Consider the following 20,814-nt stretch of genomic DNA (forward strand, 5'->3'; position numbering starts at 1 on the left):
ATTCCTCGCAAATCTGCAGGAACAGGTGTTGAAGAACCCTGGCATTGGAATTCGGGCTTTGTTCGTGGAGTTGCTAACTGTAGTCAAGCCCTGGATAACAAGGGTAGCCAATGGTAGGCCGTATGTATGGCAGCAGGATTCGGCCCCTTGCCACACCTCTGGGAAAAGTCAAAAATGGTTGTCTGAAAATTTCTACGACTTCACCAGTACAAATGTTTGGCCTCCAAACTCCCCAGACCTTAACCCCATGGATTATTTTGTATGGGGCGCAGTTGAAAAAGACACCAATCGCACTTCCAGTAATACAAAAGCCCAGTTAATGGATAAAATTAAAACAGTTTTTGCGGCCCTTCCCAGGGAGACTGTAGCATCAGCTTGTTCGAGGTTCCGAAGCAGAATTGAAGCTGTGATCGATGCTAATGGTGGTTATTTTGAGTAAATCTTGTTGATAGTATTGCAATTAACTCTGCCTGTAATGTTTTTTTGTCAATTCATTAAATTTAATAGATACAAAGAAGATTTTCTTTTTCCTTACGAAACTGTCAAATTTATCCCGAACACCCTGTATGTGTATATATATATATATATATATATATATATATATATATATACACATACATACATACACACACACACACTGACTTTGATCCGAGAACTAGAAAGAACATACAGGGTGTTCGGGATAAATTTGACAGTTTCGTAAGGAAAAAGAAAATCTTCTTTGTATCTATTAAATTTAATGAATTGACAAAAAACATTACAGGCAGAGTTAATTACAATACTATCAACAAGATTTCTTGTGTGAAATTTCTTTATATGCCAAGCGTAATCTGAATGGCATGTGCAGTAGCAGCATAATTACTGAAGAATGCATCAAGAAACATTAGATGAGTAATCCTGATTCAAAGATATAAACCCTCCCCCTCTTTTGATATATATATATAGAGAATAAGTAAACTGTATGGAGTTTATAGTGAATAAAAGAGAAGCTACACACAAAAAAAAAAAAACAAAATCACGCCACATTTAATGGAATGTTATATATATAAAAACAATATTACAATAGATGTCTTCCAGTACAACTTTATGATGGACTGCACTTTTTTTTGAAGAAACAGGCAGAAATTGATGAGTGATGGTGAACTGTGAAAACTGGACCAAGTACTATACTACCAGGATATTTTCTTCCTGAAATTTGAAATTATACAATTCTTAATTAAAAATGAGGTAGTTTTATTTAAAAAAAAAATCACATCTCATATTCCCAGACAAACTACTGATTTTTGAAAACACACAATGCAAATTGTAATACAACAACAATAGTATCTGCAAAAATTCTTGCAACTACTTCAATACCATTAATTAATCATACTTGAGTCACAGTACTGTCCATAAATTATAAATGTACTAGCAAAAAAAAAAAAGATTTGGACAAATTATAGCTTCTAAGCAGACTGCAATGCTAAATAGGTGAAATATCTTTATTTACTATGACAAACCAAATCCTTCTTGATATCAAGAAGTTATAGAAAAATTAGACAAAAAGGACCAGCTTTTCCATTGTACACTGTCCTCTAATGACTAAGTATTTCTCCATTTCATGCTTCATACTTTTGTGGGACCATGGTTAATATCATCCAACTATTGATTTTGAAATTTGCTTCATCTGGGTGCATTAAGTGTTTCAAAAGTGTGTTAGGTGATGAGGATGCATCAACTATTACCAAATTACTAAATAGCTTAGGGAAATAACAACGTAGACTAGGATATACATTAAAATAAATTTTTAATACACTTCCAATATTTCAGCAACATCACGTTGCCATTTTCAACAAGAACTTGTGAGCAAAACATGTGCACGCAGGCACAGCAAACGAGGACGAAGCAGGAAGCTATTCTTTCTCCTGAAGTCCTAATGGTGCCCCCCTAGCAGGTAATGTTGGTATTCTTGGGCGATTGGGCTGAGGTCTTCTGAAGTAGGTTCCCCAAATTTGAGGCATTCTCATGCAGCCAAATTTGTTGATGTTTGGATTGTTTCTTAGGGCTGAGGCTGATTCCGTGAAAAGCCTTTCGTACTTGTATTTACTACGGTGAATGATCGTGGCTTTCTTCCACTGTATTCTACGGCAGGTATCCAGAGCATGGTCTGCAAGACCAGAGTGCTGTATTGATGGAACCGGATGTAAGTGTTCTGTAATTCTGATATTGGCTGTCCTGCCTATTTGGCCAAAGTAGGACAGCTTAGAGCTGCAATGGACCTGGTATACACCAAGTAGGTCTGGGGGGAAGGTCTTTAGTGGAGCGGATAAGGGATGCCAATTTCTTATATGGTCTGTAACAAGAAGTTAAGCCGTGTTTTTTTAGGATTTTTTCCGAGGTGCCTCGGATATAAGGTATGGTGAGGGATTTAGAGTAATCCTTGTTGTGAAGGGGGGGTTTGCTGGTTTCAATATTTTTTGGATTTTTTTGGGGGGTAGCCATTTGTTGAGAAAGTGTTGAGAATGTGGTTTAGTTCTGTGGTTAGGACATTGCCATTTAAACAGATAAGTTTAGCCCTGTTGTGTAGTGTCTTAATGACTCCATATTGTTGTGAGGAAGGGTGGTGGGATTGTTGGTGAATGTATCTGCCTGTATGGGTGGGTTTTCTATAGCCTGAAAAAACCAAGGTTCCATCAGGCTGGCAGGTGACTAGTGTATCTAAGAAAGGAAGGCAGTTGTTTTTTTCTTCTTCCAGGGTGAATTTGATTCTGGGGTGTTGGTTGTTTAAGTGTGTTAGGAAGGAGAGGAGTGCATCGGAGCCATGTGGCCAAATAGCGAACACATCATCTACATATCGAAGCCAAACGGTTTTTGTGGGGCAGAATTTAAGGCTTTCTCTTCAAAAGTCTCCATATAAAAGTTGGCCAAGGGTGGGGAGAGAGTGGAGAACCCATTCACTAGAACTATTACCGAAGTAGACAGTACCGATGGTAGGATGGAAAACAATTGTAATGTTGAACATGCAGCCATGGAAATAGAGAACAAAATGGACATTAATAGAGAAATTGTGTGCTTGAATGTTATCCTTCATAGGACAAACTGCAAAATTGAAAAATTATGAAAGGGCTGAAGAGAAAGCAGCAAGTAGTCTGAAGGAATAATAAACTGTCCAAACAAACAAGAAAAACAAGTTAAGGAGAAAATTATCTTGGAAACTCAATGAAAGTGTGAAAAAATAGTGTTTTCTGGGTGCAAAAATTCACGATAGACATGCCACCCAGATGCAAAAAAGGTAAGCCAGAAAATTGTCTTGGTTGGATATAAATGATTTGAGAGGTATTCTATGTAAAGGACTTGTAAGAAGAGACAACCGAAGAACGAGAAAGTTAAGATATTGTACGACTACCATGCTATGATAGAGACAACTGAGGAGAAGCATGTGCAGAAGGAATGGTGTAGGATCTGTGGCGTGTTTAATGGAAAGAAGGATTTGTGTGAAGACACTCATGAAAATAATGTGAGAATGACCAAATGATGAATCTGGTCTCTCAAGCAAAAATATTAAAAAGGTAGTCAGGACAGGAATTAGGATTGGAGGTAAATTGATCAGTAATCTGAGGTATGCTGATGATACAGCACTCTTTGTAGTGACATGGAAGAACTAGGACAAATTCTTGACAAAGTTAACAAGATCAGTAATAACAGGACTTCAACTCAATCCTAGCAAGACAAAGATTATGGTTCTCAAAGGAAAAACAAACAGAAGCTCTTGAGAAACAAGTGTATCTTAATGGAGAAAGAATTGAGGAAGTCAGCAAGTTTGAGTACCTGGGATCCATTATTAATGTGAAGAATTGCTGTTCAGAAGATGTCAGAAAAAGGTTAGGAATGGCTAAAACAACAGTCAGAGACCTGTCTAAAATCGGGAAGGATGGATTTATCTCCATGGGAACAAAGTTGAGGATTTTAGATGTAGTTGTTTTTCCAATAGCGACTTATGGATGCGAGACTTGGAACCTAAAGAAGTCAGATAAGAAACGGATATCTGCTTTTGAGATGTGATGTTACAGAAGGCTGTTGAGGATATCATACACTGAAAGGCATACAAATGAATGGGTGTTAGAAAAGATCAGTAGAACTTTAAGGCTCCTAAGGATATTGATAGAAGAAAGTTAAAATATTTTGGATACAGAAAGGATGGAAGGGAGACTTCTCAGAACAGTAATAGAAGGTATAGTTCCTAGAAAAAGAGGAAGGGATAGACCATTAATGAGATGGTGTGTGTGGAGTGACTGATTTTCAGAGGGTTGAGGCCGACAGAAAAGCAAACAACATGACTACATGGTGAGGCCTGGTGTGGCATATCACCGATCATCAGAGTGACCATACGGCATCTGTAGATGCCAATGAACATAAAGAGAGAGGGGGTAATCAATTCAGAAAGTAGAGGTGGGTGCAGAACTAAAGAGATGCTGCAATTTGTATATACTAAATGCCAGAAGTATCAGGAACAAAAGGGAGAAGTTTTTGCCATTTTCTAGTACAGCCTTGCAAAAGTGAGCATTAGTGAGATTGGACAAACAATCAATGTAGTTACATGGATAAAATGTGAAGGGATTAGTATTTTCAGGGAAGACAGGATGGATGGAAGGGGGAGTTACTGCTGATGATTGTGAATGAATTGCAGCATAAAGACTAGGAGGGTTAACCAGGTAGGAGTTAAATGGATAGAAAATAGGAGATAGGCAGGAGGATGGTTGTTCATTTGAAGCAGTCTGGTCTGAGATTAAGGCCAGTAAGGCAAAATAATATACAGTTGGTTGTTGCTATGGGCCAGGGATGATCTGGAAGACATGCATTGCCAAATTAGTACAATGAGTACAGGCAGTGATTATAGGTGACTTTAACTACAAAAATATAGAGTGGAAGCAAGAAAAAAATCGCATGTGCAGGAAAGAAATAGAATTTATACATCTATTAAGAGATAATAAGGCAGAATGTGAGGGAGGGGACTAGGAGCACAGGAGTATTGGACCTGGTCATAGGATCAGAAGAGCTACCCATAACCACATTGCTTCTGAGTGGTGAACGTGACCATGCGGTCTTGACTTGGGAAATTGTAAAACATGAGGAATATTCTATCAGGAGGTATGTGTGGAACTACAAAACAGGTGATTATGACAAGCTTAAATCTGTGCCATGGCATAAAACACTCCATGGTAAGGATGTTAGCAGTGCATGGGAGATAGCTAAGGTAAGGAGGGTTAATCAGGTAGTTAGATGGATAGGTAATATAATTAAGCAGGAGCTGCAGAATAAAATGCCATGGAGGATATATAAAGAGAAAGGTGACCAACATGGTAAGGAACGCAAAATCAGAGTATGAGAATCTAGTCAAACAGGCCAAAGGAATTCCCAAAGAGATCTTCTGTTATGTGAAAAGGGGAAGAATGACTATGGACGATTAACCTTAATGAGTGATGATGGTTACAGGGAGAAAGAAGTAAACAAAATAGCTGTGAGTGGGGAAAGAAGGCAAAATAATTCCTTTGCATAAGAGAGGTTCTAAGACTGCAGTAGAAATTATAGACCAATCAGTATCTCAGGTGTGGCAGTAAGAGTACTAGAAAAATTGATCAGAAAGAGAATTCAGGAATGGGTAGTTAAAAATACGACACTGTATGAGAGGCAACATGGCTTTGTGAAGAGTCAGTCAGTCATGTCTCGTAATTTACTAACTTTTTATAATAGAGTAACAGCTGAGTTGGATAAAGGAAACTGCTATGTGATTTTGCAAAGGTATTTTACAGAATACTGGAACTCTTACGCAAATTAAAAAAATTTGGGGATGGACATTACACAGGTTAAGTGGATAAGAGGTGGGGGCTTCAGAAGAGACATAAAGAAGTGATATATGGAAGAGTAAAATTGAGACAAAAACAGGCAACTAGTGGTGTGCTGGATCATTGCTATTTAATTTGTACATAAATGATGTAGGAAAGAATCTGAAAGGAAGTACACAGTTGTTTGCTGATGATGCAATATTAGTTACAGTAATAGTTAATCAAGGTAATGCAGATAGCTCGTAGGACGATTTAAATAGGCTGTCAGTTTAATGTGGAGAAACATCACATTGACATTTTCAACAGGTTATGGTTTTGGGATAAATAGATTACAAGCCGTGTATCGCATTGATAGTACTGTACTCCAGGAACCAGATGAAGCTAGATATAGAGGTGGTGATAACAGAGTTAAAGTTTAGAGCACATATTGCTAAGGAAGCCCATTTGATTACTTGGCTATTGACACATTAACAAGTAGAGATAAAGAAGTTGTTATTCCTCTTTATGAGGCCTTGATACGTTCACATCTGGATTACTGTGCTCAAGTCTGGTCCCCTGGGTTTCTTGGGAATGTGGAAGCAGTGAAGAAGATTCAGAGGCAAGTGACCAAGATGGTGAGTGGTCTGTGGAATGTTCCCTATGAAGACAAATTAAGGGTGTGCGGATTGCCGAAGTTGGTTAATAGGGGAAAAAGATGGGATATGACAGAAACATTTAAGTTGCTTAAAGGGCTATATAGGATTGATGCATGGGAAATGTTTCAGCACTTGGGCAAGAGACCAGAACAAAGGGTTATCCCTTGAAGTTGAATAAAGGTGCGAGGACTACAATTTTTGCTTGGAAAGTTGTGAACGAGTGGAATGGGATGCCAGAATCAGTTGTAAATGCTTTGTCTGTTAATGGGTTCAAGCTGAGGTATGGTGGATTATGATGCATTTGTTCCCGTTTTTGAATTTGGTAACATCAATACAATACCATTCTAGATCTTCTGTCAGCTCAACTTCAGTTGTTAATGTTGATAGTAACTATTGTCAGTTCTACTGGTGGTGTGGTTTTAAATTCATTCTAGAAATGTCTTTTTACTGTTTGTCCTCTTTTTTTTAATTAAAAAATGCAGAGGCCTTGTATAACTGGTCTACATGCCAGTCTGCTTCACATCGCATACATCAATTTTGATTTAAGCAAAAATTTAGGTCAGAAGTCACTGATGGATCTCTGTATTTCTTAATATACTATGGAGGAGACCTTTCATAATTTAGCTAAGATGCTTTATCTTTAATTAATCACATGGGGTCTTTTTGATCCGAGCCATCATTCAAGTTCGTTTTTCTGGCAAAACCAATGATGAATTTATGAGTATTGAGTAGATTCTTGCTGCTCTGGCACCGAATCAGTTGTAAAGTTAGAAGAAATTTCTGATGTTCTGACCCCACGCACGCACTTATATAACAAAAAAGGTGCGACTAGTTATGGGCTAAGTATGATATCAAACTGCTAGACCAGATTCCTTCAAAAAGTATCGTGTCTTTTGACAATTGTGTGCAGGAAATTCCATAATCTTAACCAAGTTCAAGTGGTAAAGGTTAGAATAACCTTGCAAGTTTAATCTCCAATGACATGGAAGGAATTCCATAATTGTAATTCTAAGATATACTAGAATTCCATGGAATCATTGGTTTATAGAGAATAAAAATCATATAGTACCACAATAACTATCATACCTTACCTTAGACATTCAATGTTGGAGCACTCACCACAGAAGGCACTGCAATCTCTTTTGCCCACTGTAGTGATATTCCCATGGTGGTATCCTTTCTAGTTATTGAATACAGTAAAACCCAGAAGTTATGTGGTAGGTGGGACCAACAAAAAGCGCGCAAGCCGAATTCGCGTAACTCGCGGTATAATTTTGCATGTAATTTATATATACAAACATACAATTGGGACCAACGGTTTACAAAACACCTATATTTTTTAATATAATCATAATTGTAGTTTTTCATACATAAAAAAAAATAAAGTTATTTCGATGGTTTCATAAAATCTAATAGATTCGTCTGATGACATAATGTCTTTAATTCCTTGCCTTGTGGCTACAATTCGTTCCTCATTAGAATCCATGTCCTCCAAAATCTGTAAACCTTTCTTTTATGATTGTTCTTACTGTGGATTCCTGTAGATCGAACTTCTTTGCTAGCTCACAAATTTTCATTCCGCCTTCAAAATCTTTAATAATGCTGAGTTTTGTTTCCAAAGTCAATGTTTTTCTTTTCTTGCTAGCAGTAGAAGAATCATACTTTCTTCTTTTGGATGACATTATTATTTTTTGTGTGATAAAATTTTTTATCTAGAACATAACATTAAACAATCGGAAGGTTTGTAGACTATAAAAATCGTGTATGAATGGAGACCGCGCAAAACACGTCAGTGCTTGTTCACAGCATGTGCGACACTGGCGAATGCGGCCGGCGCCTGAAATTGTTTAGGTAATCAATGGGAAAACTGGTTTACAAATCTATTTTACAAACAGATTTAATAATGGAAAATGACTATTATGCATAAACAAAGTCACTGCCATCTTGCTTACTATGTCAATCAGTATACTTGACTCTAAATATTATTTAGATTATTATAGATATTATAACCAGTATATATATTCAATATTACAAATAAACAGTGTAAACAGAGGATTCCAAACCCATTACCTATTTAGAAGCAAAGGGTAGGATAACTCTGCAAGTTTATTTCCCAATGTTTAGAAGGAAAACTTTAATTACAGCATTCAAGAACTGCTAAGTTTCCATGGTAATCAAGTAAAACTGGTTTACAAATCTATTTTACAAATACAGATTTAATAATGGAAAATGACTATTATGCTTCATCACAAAACTAAAATCAAAATTTAACTGATGCATAAACAAAGTCACTGCCATCTTGCTTACTATGTCAATCAGTATACTTGACTCTAAATATTATTATTTAGATTATTATAGATATTATAACCAGTATATATATTCAATATTACAAACAAACAGTGTAAACAGAGGATTCCAAACCCATTACCTATTTAGAAGCAAAGGGTAGGATAACTCTGCAAGTTTATTTCCCAATGTTTAGAAGGAAAACTTTCATTACAGCATTCAAGAACTGCTAAGTTTCCATGGTGATCATTGGTAAAACTAGTTTACAAATACAGATTTAACAATGGAACATAACTATTATACTTCATCACAACAAATATAAACTTGACTTTTCTTAGAAGCAACTGCTGATTTGTTAAACCACCCTAATCATAATAAATGTGGTTGTGTTAAACTTCCCAAGTTTTGTGAAAGCTTTAATTCTTAAGCCTCCTGCCCAACAGCTAAGAGAACACAAAGTGCATTCTGCATTTATTGTTTTAGTCTTTTTGTATGCTTTTACATGAGATTGTATCTGTGACAAAGAAGAAATACAGGATCCAATAAATTTGTATTTTGCTGTTGTCTATGCATAACATTAAAATGACCCTGTGTACAATGCTGAATAATTATTACTTATTACTATTACTCATAAAAACAGCTGATTTTTCACTGTTAGCCCATCTTTCAGTTGATGAAAAAAAAATAAAAATAGAGCCTCTCTCATTACAAAAGACTTCCAAGCTGAATTTTCCTGGATATCAAATGACCTCCATACAAAGAATGGTTATCCTAAGAAATTGATCCACGAGATACTTTTCTGTGACCCCCCCCACAAAGACAACCTGAAGATATACATTATAATTCTACTATTGGGATTCCGTTTGTAGGGACAACATTTGCAAACATTATTTTTCCTCTGATGTACATTATGACGAAACCAATCGTTTGAAGAAAAAATAATTGCTTTACTATGCCATAAAACTATTTTGCAGCTGGTATGTTGAAATTCCTGTTATGCTACCAGAAAACAATTTTGTTCAACCTCATTTCATAATTCTAATAAGATTGCCAGACTCCTCAAGCCACATGGTATACAAGTAGCTTTTAAACCTGCACAGACCATCGATGAGAGAAGTTTTAAGTGACTTTTGTGCTCAGTAACGTGTTAATCATATTGGACTAGTAGTCAGAAAGCCTGAGAGTACGCAACACTTAGTTGAATATGAATTGATCTTTGTTAGCAAGTTTTACTTAGAATTTTGAATTAGTGTTTTATGATGAATGTGTACTTATTTAACCTAGAGATGTAAAGAGTATTTGATAATTAGAATGTTGATAATTGGAGAATTCTTGTACAAAGAAACCTTCCCAGAGTTCAAGTATTACTTAATCTTGTTAAAGTATTAAGTGCCTATAGAAACTTCAACATTGCAGTCATGACCTATAACTTTCTTTAATTTTTCCCTTATTCACAGGTTTGAACTTTTGCGAGTGGTAAAATCAGAGCCTATTGCTTAGCTAGTGAGTTAGAAATTTGATGACATACCTTTGATGTGTGGAAGTTTATTGTATGTAATTTAATTAATAAACATGTTTTTTCTATGTAAGTCTGAGCATGAGACTGATTTTACCACTCGGAAAAGTTCAAACCTATGAATAAGGGAAAAATTAAAGAAAGTTATAGGCCATGACTGCAATGTTGAAGTTTCTATAGGCACTTAATACTTTAACAAGATTAAGTAATACTTGAACTCTGGGAAGGTTTCTTTGTACAAGAATTCTCCTGTACTAGGACACTGGCTGGCGCACCTATATCAAACAAATTTTGTCAGAGTTCCGAAAGGAGAAGTGACCCGAGAAAGATAGGTAAGAGATTTCAGGCTTAGTAGGTACGACAGGGATTTAGGATAGAGAAATAACAGAAAAGTGATGCCATAACAATGAACCAGTCAACATAAAGAATCATTCATATCAGCTGTAACAATAGCGCAGTCGACATAACAATGGATCGATCTCCATGGAAACAAAGTTGAGGATTTTGGATGCAGTTGTTTTTCAAACAGCGACTTATGGATGTGAGACTTGAAACCTAAAGAAGTCAGATAAGAAATGGATATCTGCTTTTGAGATGTGGTATTACATATACTGAAAGGCATACAAATGAATGGGTGTTAGAAAAGATCAGCAGAACTTGAAGGCTTCTTAAGGATATTGACAGAAGAAAGTTAAAATATTTTGGACACATAGAAAGGATGGAAGGGGGACTTCAGAACAGTAATAGAAGGTAAAGTTCCTGGAAAAAGAGGCAGGGGTAGACCATCAATGAGATAGATGGATGGCGAGTGTGGAGAGATCTTCAGTGTTGAGGCCGCCAGAAAAGCAAACAACAGGACTACATGGCAAGGACTGGTGTGGCACATCACCGAGCATCGGAGGGACCATACAGCATCTGTAGATGCCAGTGAAGTACTAATTTTTATACATCTTTTATCCTGATGAAGCCAGCAGCCATAGTTAGTGAAACTAGTTGATATAACTTTGTTTTAAAATAAATTTGACCAAAAAAAAACCAAAAAAAAAAAAATAAATAAATAAATTATTGCACATAAATCCTAATTTTTAGGATTCCGTGGAATCCATGAGTAATTATCAGTTGCTTATATTGTATTGCATAAAAAATACCAACACATTTCAGAAATGATTAATAATGTATACAAAAATAATAACTCACTACTTCCTTGAAGATATCCTGGCTAGAAGACTATGCCCAGAAAGAAAAGTAAATACTCCAAATACTGAGAGATATTTTAGAGTAGTAAACATGTTCAACTTTAACCAGAAGAATACAAACAAACCAAAGATTCCTAAAACAGAAATATATATCAGTGAAACATATATATCAATATATTCTGACAAAAAAAAACTTAATTAAAAAAATAATTAAAAAATGATAAATAAAAACTGCTTGATGTTGTACAGAATAAGCAACAGAAAATGGTTGCTGCTGATTTGTATCTTATTTTAAATACCACTATATTAAATGTATATGCTCAAACTTCCATATTTGCAGTACTATGCAATTCAAAAGTGCATATTCTCCTATTATCTGTATGGAGAAATCATAAGTTTCACAGTTCAAATGCCGATTGATATCTGATGATTGTTTTACCATTATTTGCCATTCTTCTGTCCACAGCCTGGTGACTCAAATCCTGCACTCTTTCTACACTACTCCTTCACACCATCTACCCATACTCACCTTGGCCATCCTCTTGGCCGTCCAATTTTTTATACCATCAATTATACCAATTTTTGATATTTCTATTGTGATCCATCTTGCAGATGTCCAAAAAAGGTTCAGTTTCCTTTAAATTTTTTTTTGCATTCTACTTCTTTGAGGTTACTTTTCTATCCAGTTCATTTGTTATCCTTTGCCAAGTCTTTGACCATTATCATGTCTCAACCACAGAACATGCTTGTGAATATGCCTTCCAGCAGTCCCAGCTTTGAGAGAAGGCATGTTGATTTACTTTTGCACAACTTAATTAATTACCTGTAGGTTTACTTCTGCTATCCAAGATCTTATCTCGCTCTTTTTATTTTTAGTCTAAATGTGTCTGGGTATGTGAAGTTCTTAACCACTTCTAACTCATGTCCATTGACCTTTATGTGCTTTTAATACCTCTTCTCTCAATATCATTTTTTTTCCAATGTTCATTATCAAACCATCTCTCTTCCTTTCTTCAGCACTATTCTTTCTAGTTCCTCTTAATGACAACTATGGCATCTAAAAATCTTAAATAGTTGTACCCTGAATCAAACTGCACATGATATTCTGATTTATGACAGGCTGTTCTTTCCAAATATGATACAGATGCTCTGGGATGTTGGGTGCCCTTGTCTCATGCCTCTGTCAGTAACCATCTTCCATTTCTCCACACCTTCTCTCACAGCAGTCTGCACTATCGTTGATATTCTGCAAGATATATCACGTACCTGTCCATTCCATAAGATTTGAGTACAACTCATGCCACAGTCTGATGCATGTTCTTGATTTTTTTTATGCAGAGCTTCTCCCCATTATCTTAATATGTGAGACACACTAGTTCTAAATTTTCTCTCTTAATGTCATCAGAAGTACTTTCCCCACATGACTTGTAAGAGCAGCTTTGGTGAATGAGTATTAGAATTGATCTTGTCCATTCTTTTGGTGTTTTCCCATTTTGTTTAGGCAATGACAACAGGTAAAATTTGTCTTAACATCACCTCATATCCTATGTTTCATCATTCCCAGTATTTTTACGGTTCTTCAGATGCTTTATTACCATTACAATATCATCCCTCGGTGTGTCCTTCTCTCTCCCTCTCTGTGCTTCGTTATATTTCTCTCAATTCAAATGAGCTTGTATTATTATATTAAGATATATCCCAGATCCATTTAGTTGTAATAGTTAAGTGTGTTGAAGAGTATCTTTCAGTTCTCAGAGTGTCAGCACTTGCTGTCATGAAATATGCAAAATATATTCAGATTCTTTCCAATTTTGTTTAGATTTTGGCATTTTATTATTTATTATATATATATATATATTTATTTATTTATTTAGAGGTGGGATACAAATCATAAGACCAAGCAAAACCCAGGAAAACCTCACTTAATGTGAATTCAATGTGCGTAATAACCAGCACGACTGAGTGAAATGATACTATTTCCCCACTTTAATCGAGTCACTAATCAGTTAATGCGAATGTTTAACGTTATGCGAAATTTTACATTACCCGAAATTTTTTATTTCCAATCTGCAGCGAGCAGCAGCACTTGTCAGTGTAGAGTGGGCAGTAGCATTGCAGCAGGCCTGTAACACTTGCCAGTTGACTCAAAATTATCTTCACAAGTGCAGGTGCAAACTGTTCTCTTGCTCTATCACTTTTCCTTCATTATGCTTTAATTTAGATACCTATAAGGCTTTATTCTATTCAATCCCTGATAAAGAAAGCAGCAGTAATAAAGTAGTCATTTGGCAGAAGGTCTTACCTTACTGTGCAAATGATTTCATTGGTTTTAATATCCCAGCTGATAACATTGAAGAAATTAGAACAATTGGAAAAGAACCTGAATTTAATGAATTGGATAATGAAGATGAGAAAATTACTTGATTCCTATTCAGAACAGTTAAGCAAGAATGATCTCCTTCAAACTATAACAGAGCTTGCATGCAAAAGAACTTGGCAAGTTTTTAATCACAATGAGCATGATAAGGAAATTTTTTTCAATGCTGATCCTGATATGGAACAAAGTTTCGAAGTCTGCCAAAATCTTGATAAAGCGATCGCCAGTTATCGCAAACTGTATAACACGAAAAATTCGAGCACTATTCAAACATCTTTACTTAATTTTTTTTTTTGTAAAAAAAAGTAGCTCTACCAAATGTTTAGACATTAAATAAAAATTTAAGTAATTGATTTTTATTAGCTTTCATGATTTTATCCACTAATATAGCTTATATATCCTTTTTTTTTTTTTCAAATTCACGCCAACTGATGGATGGATTATAATTATTTCTATTGTTTGTTGTGTTCGGTTAAAGCAATTTCGCATATTAAATATGCGAAATTAAATGCTTAGTGCGTATTAAATTGGATTAATTAATTGCATTAAGCCAGGTCTTCCTGCACGCAGTAAAAACCAACTGTTCAAAAGGTAATAGTACTTTAAACAATTGCGCAGAAGATCCATCTTATTATGTTGCAGCAGTGATTATTAATTATAAAATGGCATGATGTGAATGATCACATTATTAGGCTATAATTCGATAACAACGGCAAGAAAAATTATATAGTGCATGATATCAATTATAAGATTATTGTGAATAACAATACATTCATAGATAAAGATTTTATATATATATATATATATATATACACACACACACACACACACACATATACACTCTCAGATATGAACTGTAGACTAAAATACACAAACATCCTAGAAAAAATGAAAGAGTTTGAAAACAGAAACAGAGTTTGGAGATTCACTGGCAAGCCCAGAGGCACATGGCGAGGATAGAAAAATCATAACTCCATGGTGGACACAGGCAGTGAAGGAAAAGAGAAAACATTGACAGGTCCTAGCAAATAAGTCTCGAGAAGCATGGTGACGAACAAGCTGCGTTCAGGACAAATAGCAGCTGTCAGAATCTGATTTTCACTTTACAACAAACAATTGAGAAATCATGGAAATATAACAAAGATCTGTATTTGAGTTTTGTAAATCTGGGAGCATATGACAAGGTGCCAAGAGATAAGCTATTCAAAATGCTATAGTTGTATGGCGTGTCAATGGGGCATTATATCAAGCAATACTTAGTCTTTGAGTTGAAAGTCAGCAGTTAGAATTGGAGTACAGGAATATGGTTTGATGCTAAATGTGATATCAGACAAGGATGTGCATTATCCCCTCTGTTATTCATTATCTATATGGATCGCATTATGAGGGAAAGCAGTATTAAACCTGATATCAAAATTGGAGATGTTAATCTCAACTTTTTACTTTATGCAAATGATGTTATACTTTTAAATACATCTGGTACAAGTCTGCAAGATTCCCTGAATAAATCGCATAACTGTTGTAATAAATTTGGAAACTCAGCAATAACAAGACAAACACAATGAAAATATCAACTACATAATGAATGGAGAACCAACAGACCAAGTAAAACATTTCAGCTACTTAGGTACAATTTTTTTAGTAAAGATGGTAAATTAAAGATTCATGCATTTTATTTTATGCAAGTATACTTGAGAAAGATGGTGGGAAGGAAGCTTGGTAAAGAACAAGCTGGGTTCAGGTCAAATAGAGGATGTCAAGATCAGATTTTCACTTTAAGTCATTTTATTCCAGTGTACTCATTCGAGTACAGCATCTAAAATGACGTAGTGGTGACATCTCTTGCAAGACAGTCAAATATCGGGGAAGGTTACAGTTTTAGCAAACCCTATTCTGCCATATTTTCGGAAATTTAAAAGTTAGGTGACGTTGTAGTCATACTTTTTCAGTACATATTCTAAAACTGACCTGTCGATTCCTGTATCTGTAACTGTACATTCAAGTGCTTTATTTCTTGTAGTTTTTTCGAATATTTTTTCATTGTGCTGAGTTTGTGTTACAAAAGTAAGTACTAAATAATTTTTATATATAAGCACCTCTGTTTGATAACGCATTGAGAACGCGTACAAAATGGACCTGTACTCATTTGAGAATGGAAGGAACAATGAACCATGTTCTAGGTTTAGTACCTCTGAAAAAATGGACCCTGATGAATTTCAGCCAATAAGTCCAGTTCGGTTTTATGGAAAGCATTACAGAACACATGTTGATTATCAAATACGATAATGAGGATATTGATGACGATCTTCAACCTGACCACCTTCCCAATGACATTCCAGGGGAAATAGAGCTTCATTATGCAAGTGACGAATCAGACAGCAATGATGATCATCTTCCTCTAGCCACGATAAGACAACGTTGCTAGGCTGTGCAAGGTAAAATAATTACCAACGAGTCTGTATGGACAGAAGATATCTTAGCCATCAGTATGGCAGTAACTACAGGGTATATGGATTGTCTGAGCAATGTGAAGGAACCAAATCCAAAATAAAACTCCAGTTGAAATATTTATTAATAAAGAAATTATTACCGTTATTATTGAACAGACCAATTTGTACACTACGCAGAACAATAATCATGTATTTCAAGTAACTGAAGAAGACATCAAGGTATTTATTACGGTTCTACTTTTGAGTGGATACCACAGGTTGCCAAGAGAGCATCACTATTGGTGTTTAGATGAGGATCTCCTGTTTCCCCCAGTGGTCAACAGTATGTCAAGGAACCATTTTCAAGAAATCAACAAATATCTACATTTGGCAGATAATTCGCAAATAGATAAAACGATAAAATGTATAAAATAAGACCTCTAATGGATAAACTAAATAAAAATTTTCAACAGTTTGGCATATTCAACAAACATCTCTCAATCGAAGTCATGATTTTGGGCATCACTCAGCTAAGCAGTTCATAAGGGGACAAGCCAGTCGGGTTTGGCTACGAAGATTGGATGCTTTGTAGCTCAAGCAGTTATTGCTACAAATTCGATACGTATTGCGGTGCAATACCCGGTAACCAGAAAAACACTGCTCTGTGTTTGGGATCAAGAGTTGTTTTGAATATGTTGGATATCGTTGCTGAGCCTTCAGATCATCAAATATTCTTTGATAATTATTTTACAAGCTACAATTTGATGCAAACCCTAAAGTAGAAAGGATTTCGAGCCACAGGCATTGCAAGAGAAATTCCCATAAAAAGTGTCATTTGATTTCTTCCAATGAAACGAAAAAGATATTTTGAATACCGTCACAACAAAACTAGTCAGCTACTTTTTGTGAAATGGAAAAACAATGTTGTTACCATTACATCAAATTACGATTCAGTGGAGCCACTTTCAAAAGTAAAACAGTGTTCTACTGCCAAAGAAGAGAGACATCTGTTTTCCTCGTATAATGCTTCAATGGGAGGTGTTGATCTTTTTGACCAAACTGTCAATACTTACAGAATTAGCATACAAGGAAAGAAATGGTGGTGGCCACTTTTTACCCATATGCTGAATGCCGCTCTTGTCAACTCTTGGAGGCTACAAATGGTAGCTGATGGCAATAAAAAAATGGATTTGTTAGCTTTCCAAAGGGGGTAGTCATTATTTGAGATGTTTCCAGAAATCTACCTACTCCAGGAAACGCTCATCTGGTTTGATTCTAACTAGCCTAATTCGCAATGAAGGAGGCCACTTTCCAAAAAAAGTTGACAAACAACTTCGATGCCGAATATGTCATCAAAGAGCACATTGGGCGTCTATAAAATGTGAAGTCACATTGTGTCTGGAACGTGAACGTTTCATAACAGTCCACACCCAGTAGTTATTTATAATAAATAAAAGGATTTTAGTATTATGTAAATTTTGATACCTGATCTGCCCATTGTACTCATGAGTACACATTTTTTTTTTTAAATTGTGCTTCTTTTTTCTTAACTGTCAGTATAGTGCAGCATTTTGACACATTTTCAACTAAAATAATATGAAAAAAATTTGCCTTTAAAAAAAAATTCTTGTGAATTTTTTTTAAAAGGGTTAATTTTTTTTTAAAATGAGTTAAGACAAATATTCAAGAAATCATGGTAATATCACAAAGATCTGTATTGTTTTGTAGATCCGGAAAAGGATATGGACCACATTATAAGGAAGGTTTATAAATAAATGCATCTCTGAACATCAAAGACCACATCCATCTTATCAAACCTCACAAATGTGACCTCACACAACATGGAATTGAAAATGTCAACACAATAAGCTACTATATTGATCCATATATAAACATGAGTGTCTGCTTAACCCATTCTATACACATATTAAAACTGTCAGCTGCCTCTTCATGTTTTATTTTTTTTTCTTTGAGTTCTTCACGGTCATTATTGTCTTCTAATTCATTCTGTAGCGTCATATTTATAATTTCAGCCTCTGATTTGAATTCGTATTCACTTTTGGTTCTTCCTGTAATCCATTCGTAACATCTGTTTGTGAAATATCAACATCTGGATTTATATTTTTAACCAAATTATGCACGTTCCGAATTTCCTCTTTTTGTGCACATCTGTGATTCATGCCGACAACACAGTACGTACTGTACAGTATAAAAATGCAAACGTGAACACACAATAAATCAAAATAGGCCTCCAGTATAACTGTGCAATTGACAGTATGAAAAAAATACTCTACTGTAATAATAATAAAATAAATAATAATTATTAAATAAAAATAATAGTACAAAAAATAATAATACATAATAAATAAAACTTTTTTTTCTTTCAAACCGCAGTTTGGATTACTGGAGGGTTCAGACTGAAGAGGTTCGGATTAGTGAGATACCACTGTAAAACACTTCACCAAAGACTCGAGACCACAGACATGAATCCTGAGAAAGATTGGGGGCGTGTACAAATGGCTATATCATATTAAAAACAAGGATATTAGGAATGAACTTGACATTGTTAACAAACACAATGAAAGAGGAAAAATTTAGCAAAAGAAGTGTTCTCAGGAAAAAGACTCAGAGGAAAACCATACAGTAAAAAGTGCCTTAGAAGACAGAAATATAAGATCTGATGATATTGGGCTATTGACAAATAATAAAGTGATTTCCAGGAAAATTGTTGATGGGAAGTTAGTAATGATGTAGTTTTTACACGTAGTACTATTAGAATATCTTGAGGGTACAAGTCAGGAACTTGATGATAATTATATAAAGCCCAGGCTGTAGAAATTTAAAAACACATTGAATATTGGAGGAATCAGATAACATCTGTGCAAGTTATTAAGACCATTTTTTCTTTGTGGTTATGTGCTATGCCAAAAAGATAACACTAGTAGATATCTATATAAATAAAAAATCAGTTAAAAATGGTATAATTCATGTACAAAATTGGTACATTAAATATACAGTTCGAAGATCCTTTTTAGGCATGTCAAGAACTGACTGGGACTTCTTACCTGATGTCCAAACAGCTATACCATTTCCTATGTCAGCCATGCCGATAGGGTTGCTGTTATTCTTTAAAGATTCTAAGAGCTTTTGGTTCTGAAAACAAGAGTAAAGGCAAAGCTTTGGCAGCCTCTGTATTCACAGGCTGCCAAATATAGAAAATTGGGAGGGATGCAGAATATGATTATCCTAAGGCCAAACATGGAATCTTGATTCCATGTATGTCTAAGGGTCCCTTCTCACACAGTTCATTATACTGTGCCTTTAGTGCATTTACTGTCTCTGTACACTTGCCGCTCTCTTCAGCAATGCAGTAAAATCATTCTCAACTCTCCATGCAAAAAACATATTCCTCCCCACATTCCTTATACATCTTCCGAAGAAAGCTTCTTGTTCACACTTCATCCCTATGAAAAATCTGTTCCATTTAATTTGGTAAAAACAACTTACCAATTATATCTCAATCTGCTGCTGCTCTACTCCAGATCTCTACTTGTCAATTCTAATTTTCTCCAGCATGATGGTGCATTGCTGTTGGATAGGGTTATATCCAGTATTACTAATTGGTCGAACATGCATGCAGAAGATCTGGTGCTGATTTAACCCAAACTAAGTGGTAGCTGTGTATTCTAGAATGTCCTCCAGTGGTGAGGTCTCGGACTCTGTGGCTGCCAGAACATTAGTTTCACCTGTATTTCATACTTAAGAAGCTGAGCCCTAAATATTGCATCCACACAATCTATCTATCTTGGATATCTGAAGAACGCTCTTTGTTACTTCTATGGCTGGAAATTGGAAACATTAATTAAAATAAATAAATTAAAATAAAAACTTACCACCAAGACCAAGATGGAATCCAAGGGCTCCAAGAGAAAGAGGAAAATTTGAAAGATTAACACCCAATTTCCCCCACTAAAAGGAAAGAAGTAAATAATTATTAGCAGCTATAGATAAAATAAAGCTTACAGTTAGCTATGTATACATGAATACACTTGGGAAAACAAAATTTAATGATAATTTAAAATCAAATACACTGGTGCCCAAAACATAAGGATGAACACTATTTCTGAAGACTACAACTGCAAATTCAGATGAATCAGCTTGTAGCAATTTGTATAACTGATGCAGTACTGTAACTTAAATAGCAAGCAGGTAAACATTCAAAATTTCAAATCATGCAAAAGGGTTACGTGGTAGTACTGAACAGGATAAAAGGCAAAAGAATAGTGTTTGAAGGAAGTTCTTTTCATGAAGGAATAAAGTTGCAAATGTGTATGCCTTGTGATGTCTCAAAACATCATCTAGATGTTTTCATGTAGGAAAGAATTAATGGAAATTTTGAAGACTGCAGAATTACTGATATTGTCAGAGAGTTTGGGATCTCACGTGCCATTGTGTTCAGGTTCTCAGCATCATTTCAAACCACTGGAATGCATTGCAAATGTTTGCTAAAAGGTTGCTCTCACTACCACAGAGCATGAAATCAAATTTTTGAT

General features: G+C 35.3%; 1 protein-coding gene across 2 annotated transcripts in view; it reads right to left on the bottom strand.

The window, feature by feature from the left end:
* Positions 1-1,002: 1,002 nt before the first annotated feature.
* The window catches only part of OstDelta (oligosaccharide transferase delta subunit), a 196,836-nt gene continuing 177,024 nt past the window's right edge, over positions 1,003-20,814 (bottom strand). For both annotated transcript variants that reach the window (XM_090392911.1, XM_090392912.1), the window contains exons 16-18: positions 20,155-20,230; positions 11,457-11,589; positions 1,003-1,188 (exon numbers count right to left, since the gene is read on the bottom strand). In XM_090392911.1, the coding sequence (XP_090249037.1) occupies position 1,188; positions 11,457-11,589; positions 20,155-20,230 (210 nt within the window). In that variant the 3' untranslated portion in view covers positions 1,003-1,187. The remainder of the gene's footprint in view (positions 1,189-11,456; positions 11,590-20,154; positions 20,231-20,814) is intronic.

The sequence above is a fragment of the Typopeltis vanoorti genome, chromosome 5 (genome assembly GCF_054136105.1).
Source record: "Typopeltis vanoorti isolate ZY-2024b chromosome 5, IOZ_Tvanoo_1.0, whole genome shotgun sequence".
NCBI lineage: Eukaryota > Metazoa > Arthropoda > Arachnida > Uropygi > Thelyphonidae > Typopeltis > Typopeltis vanoorti.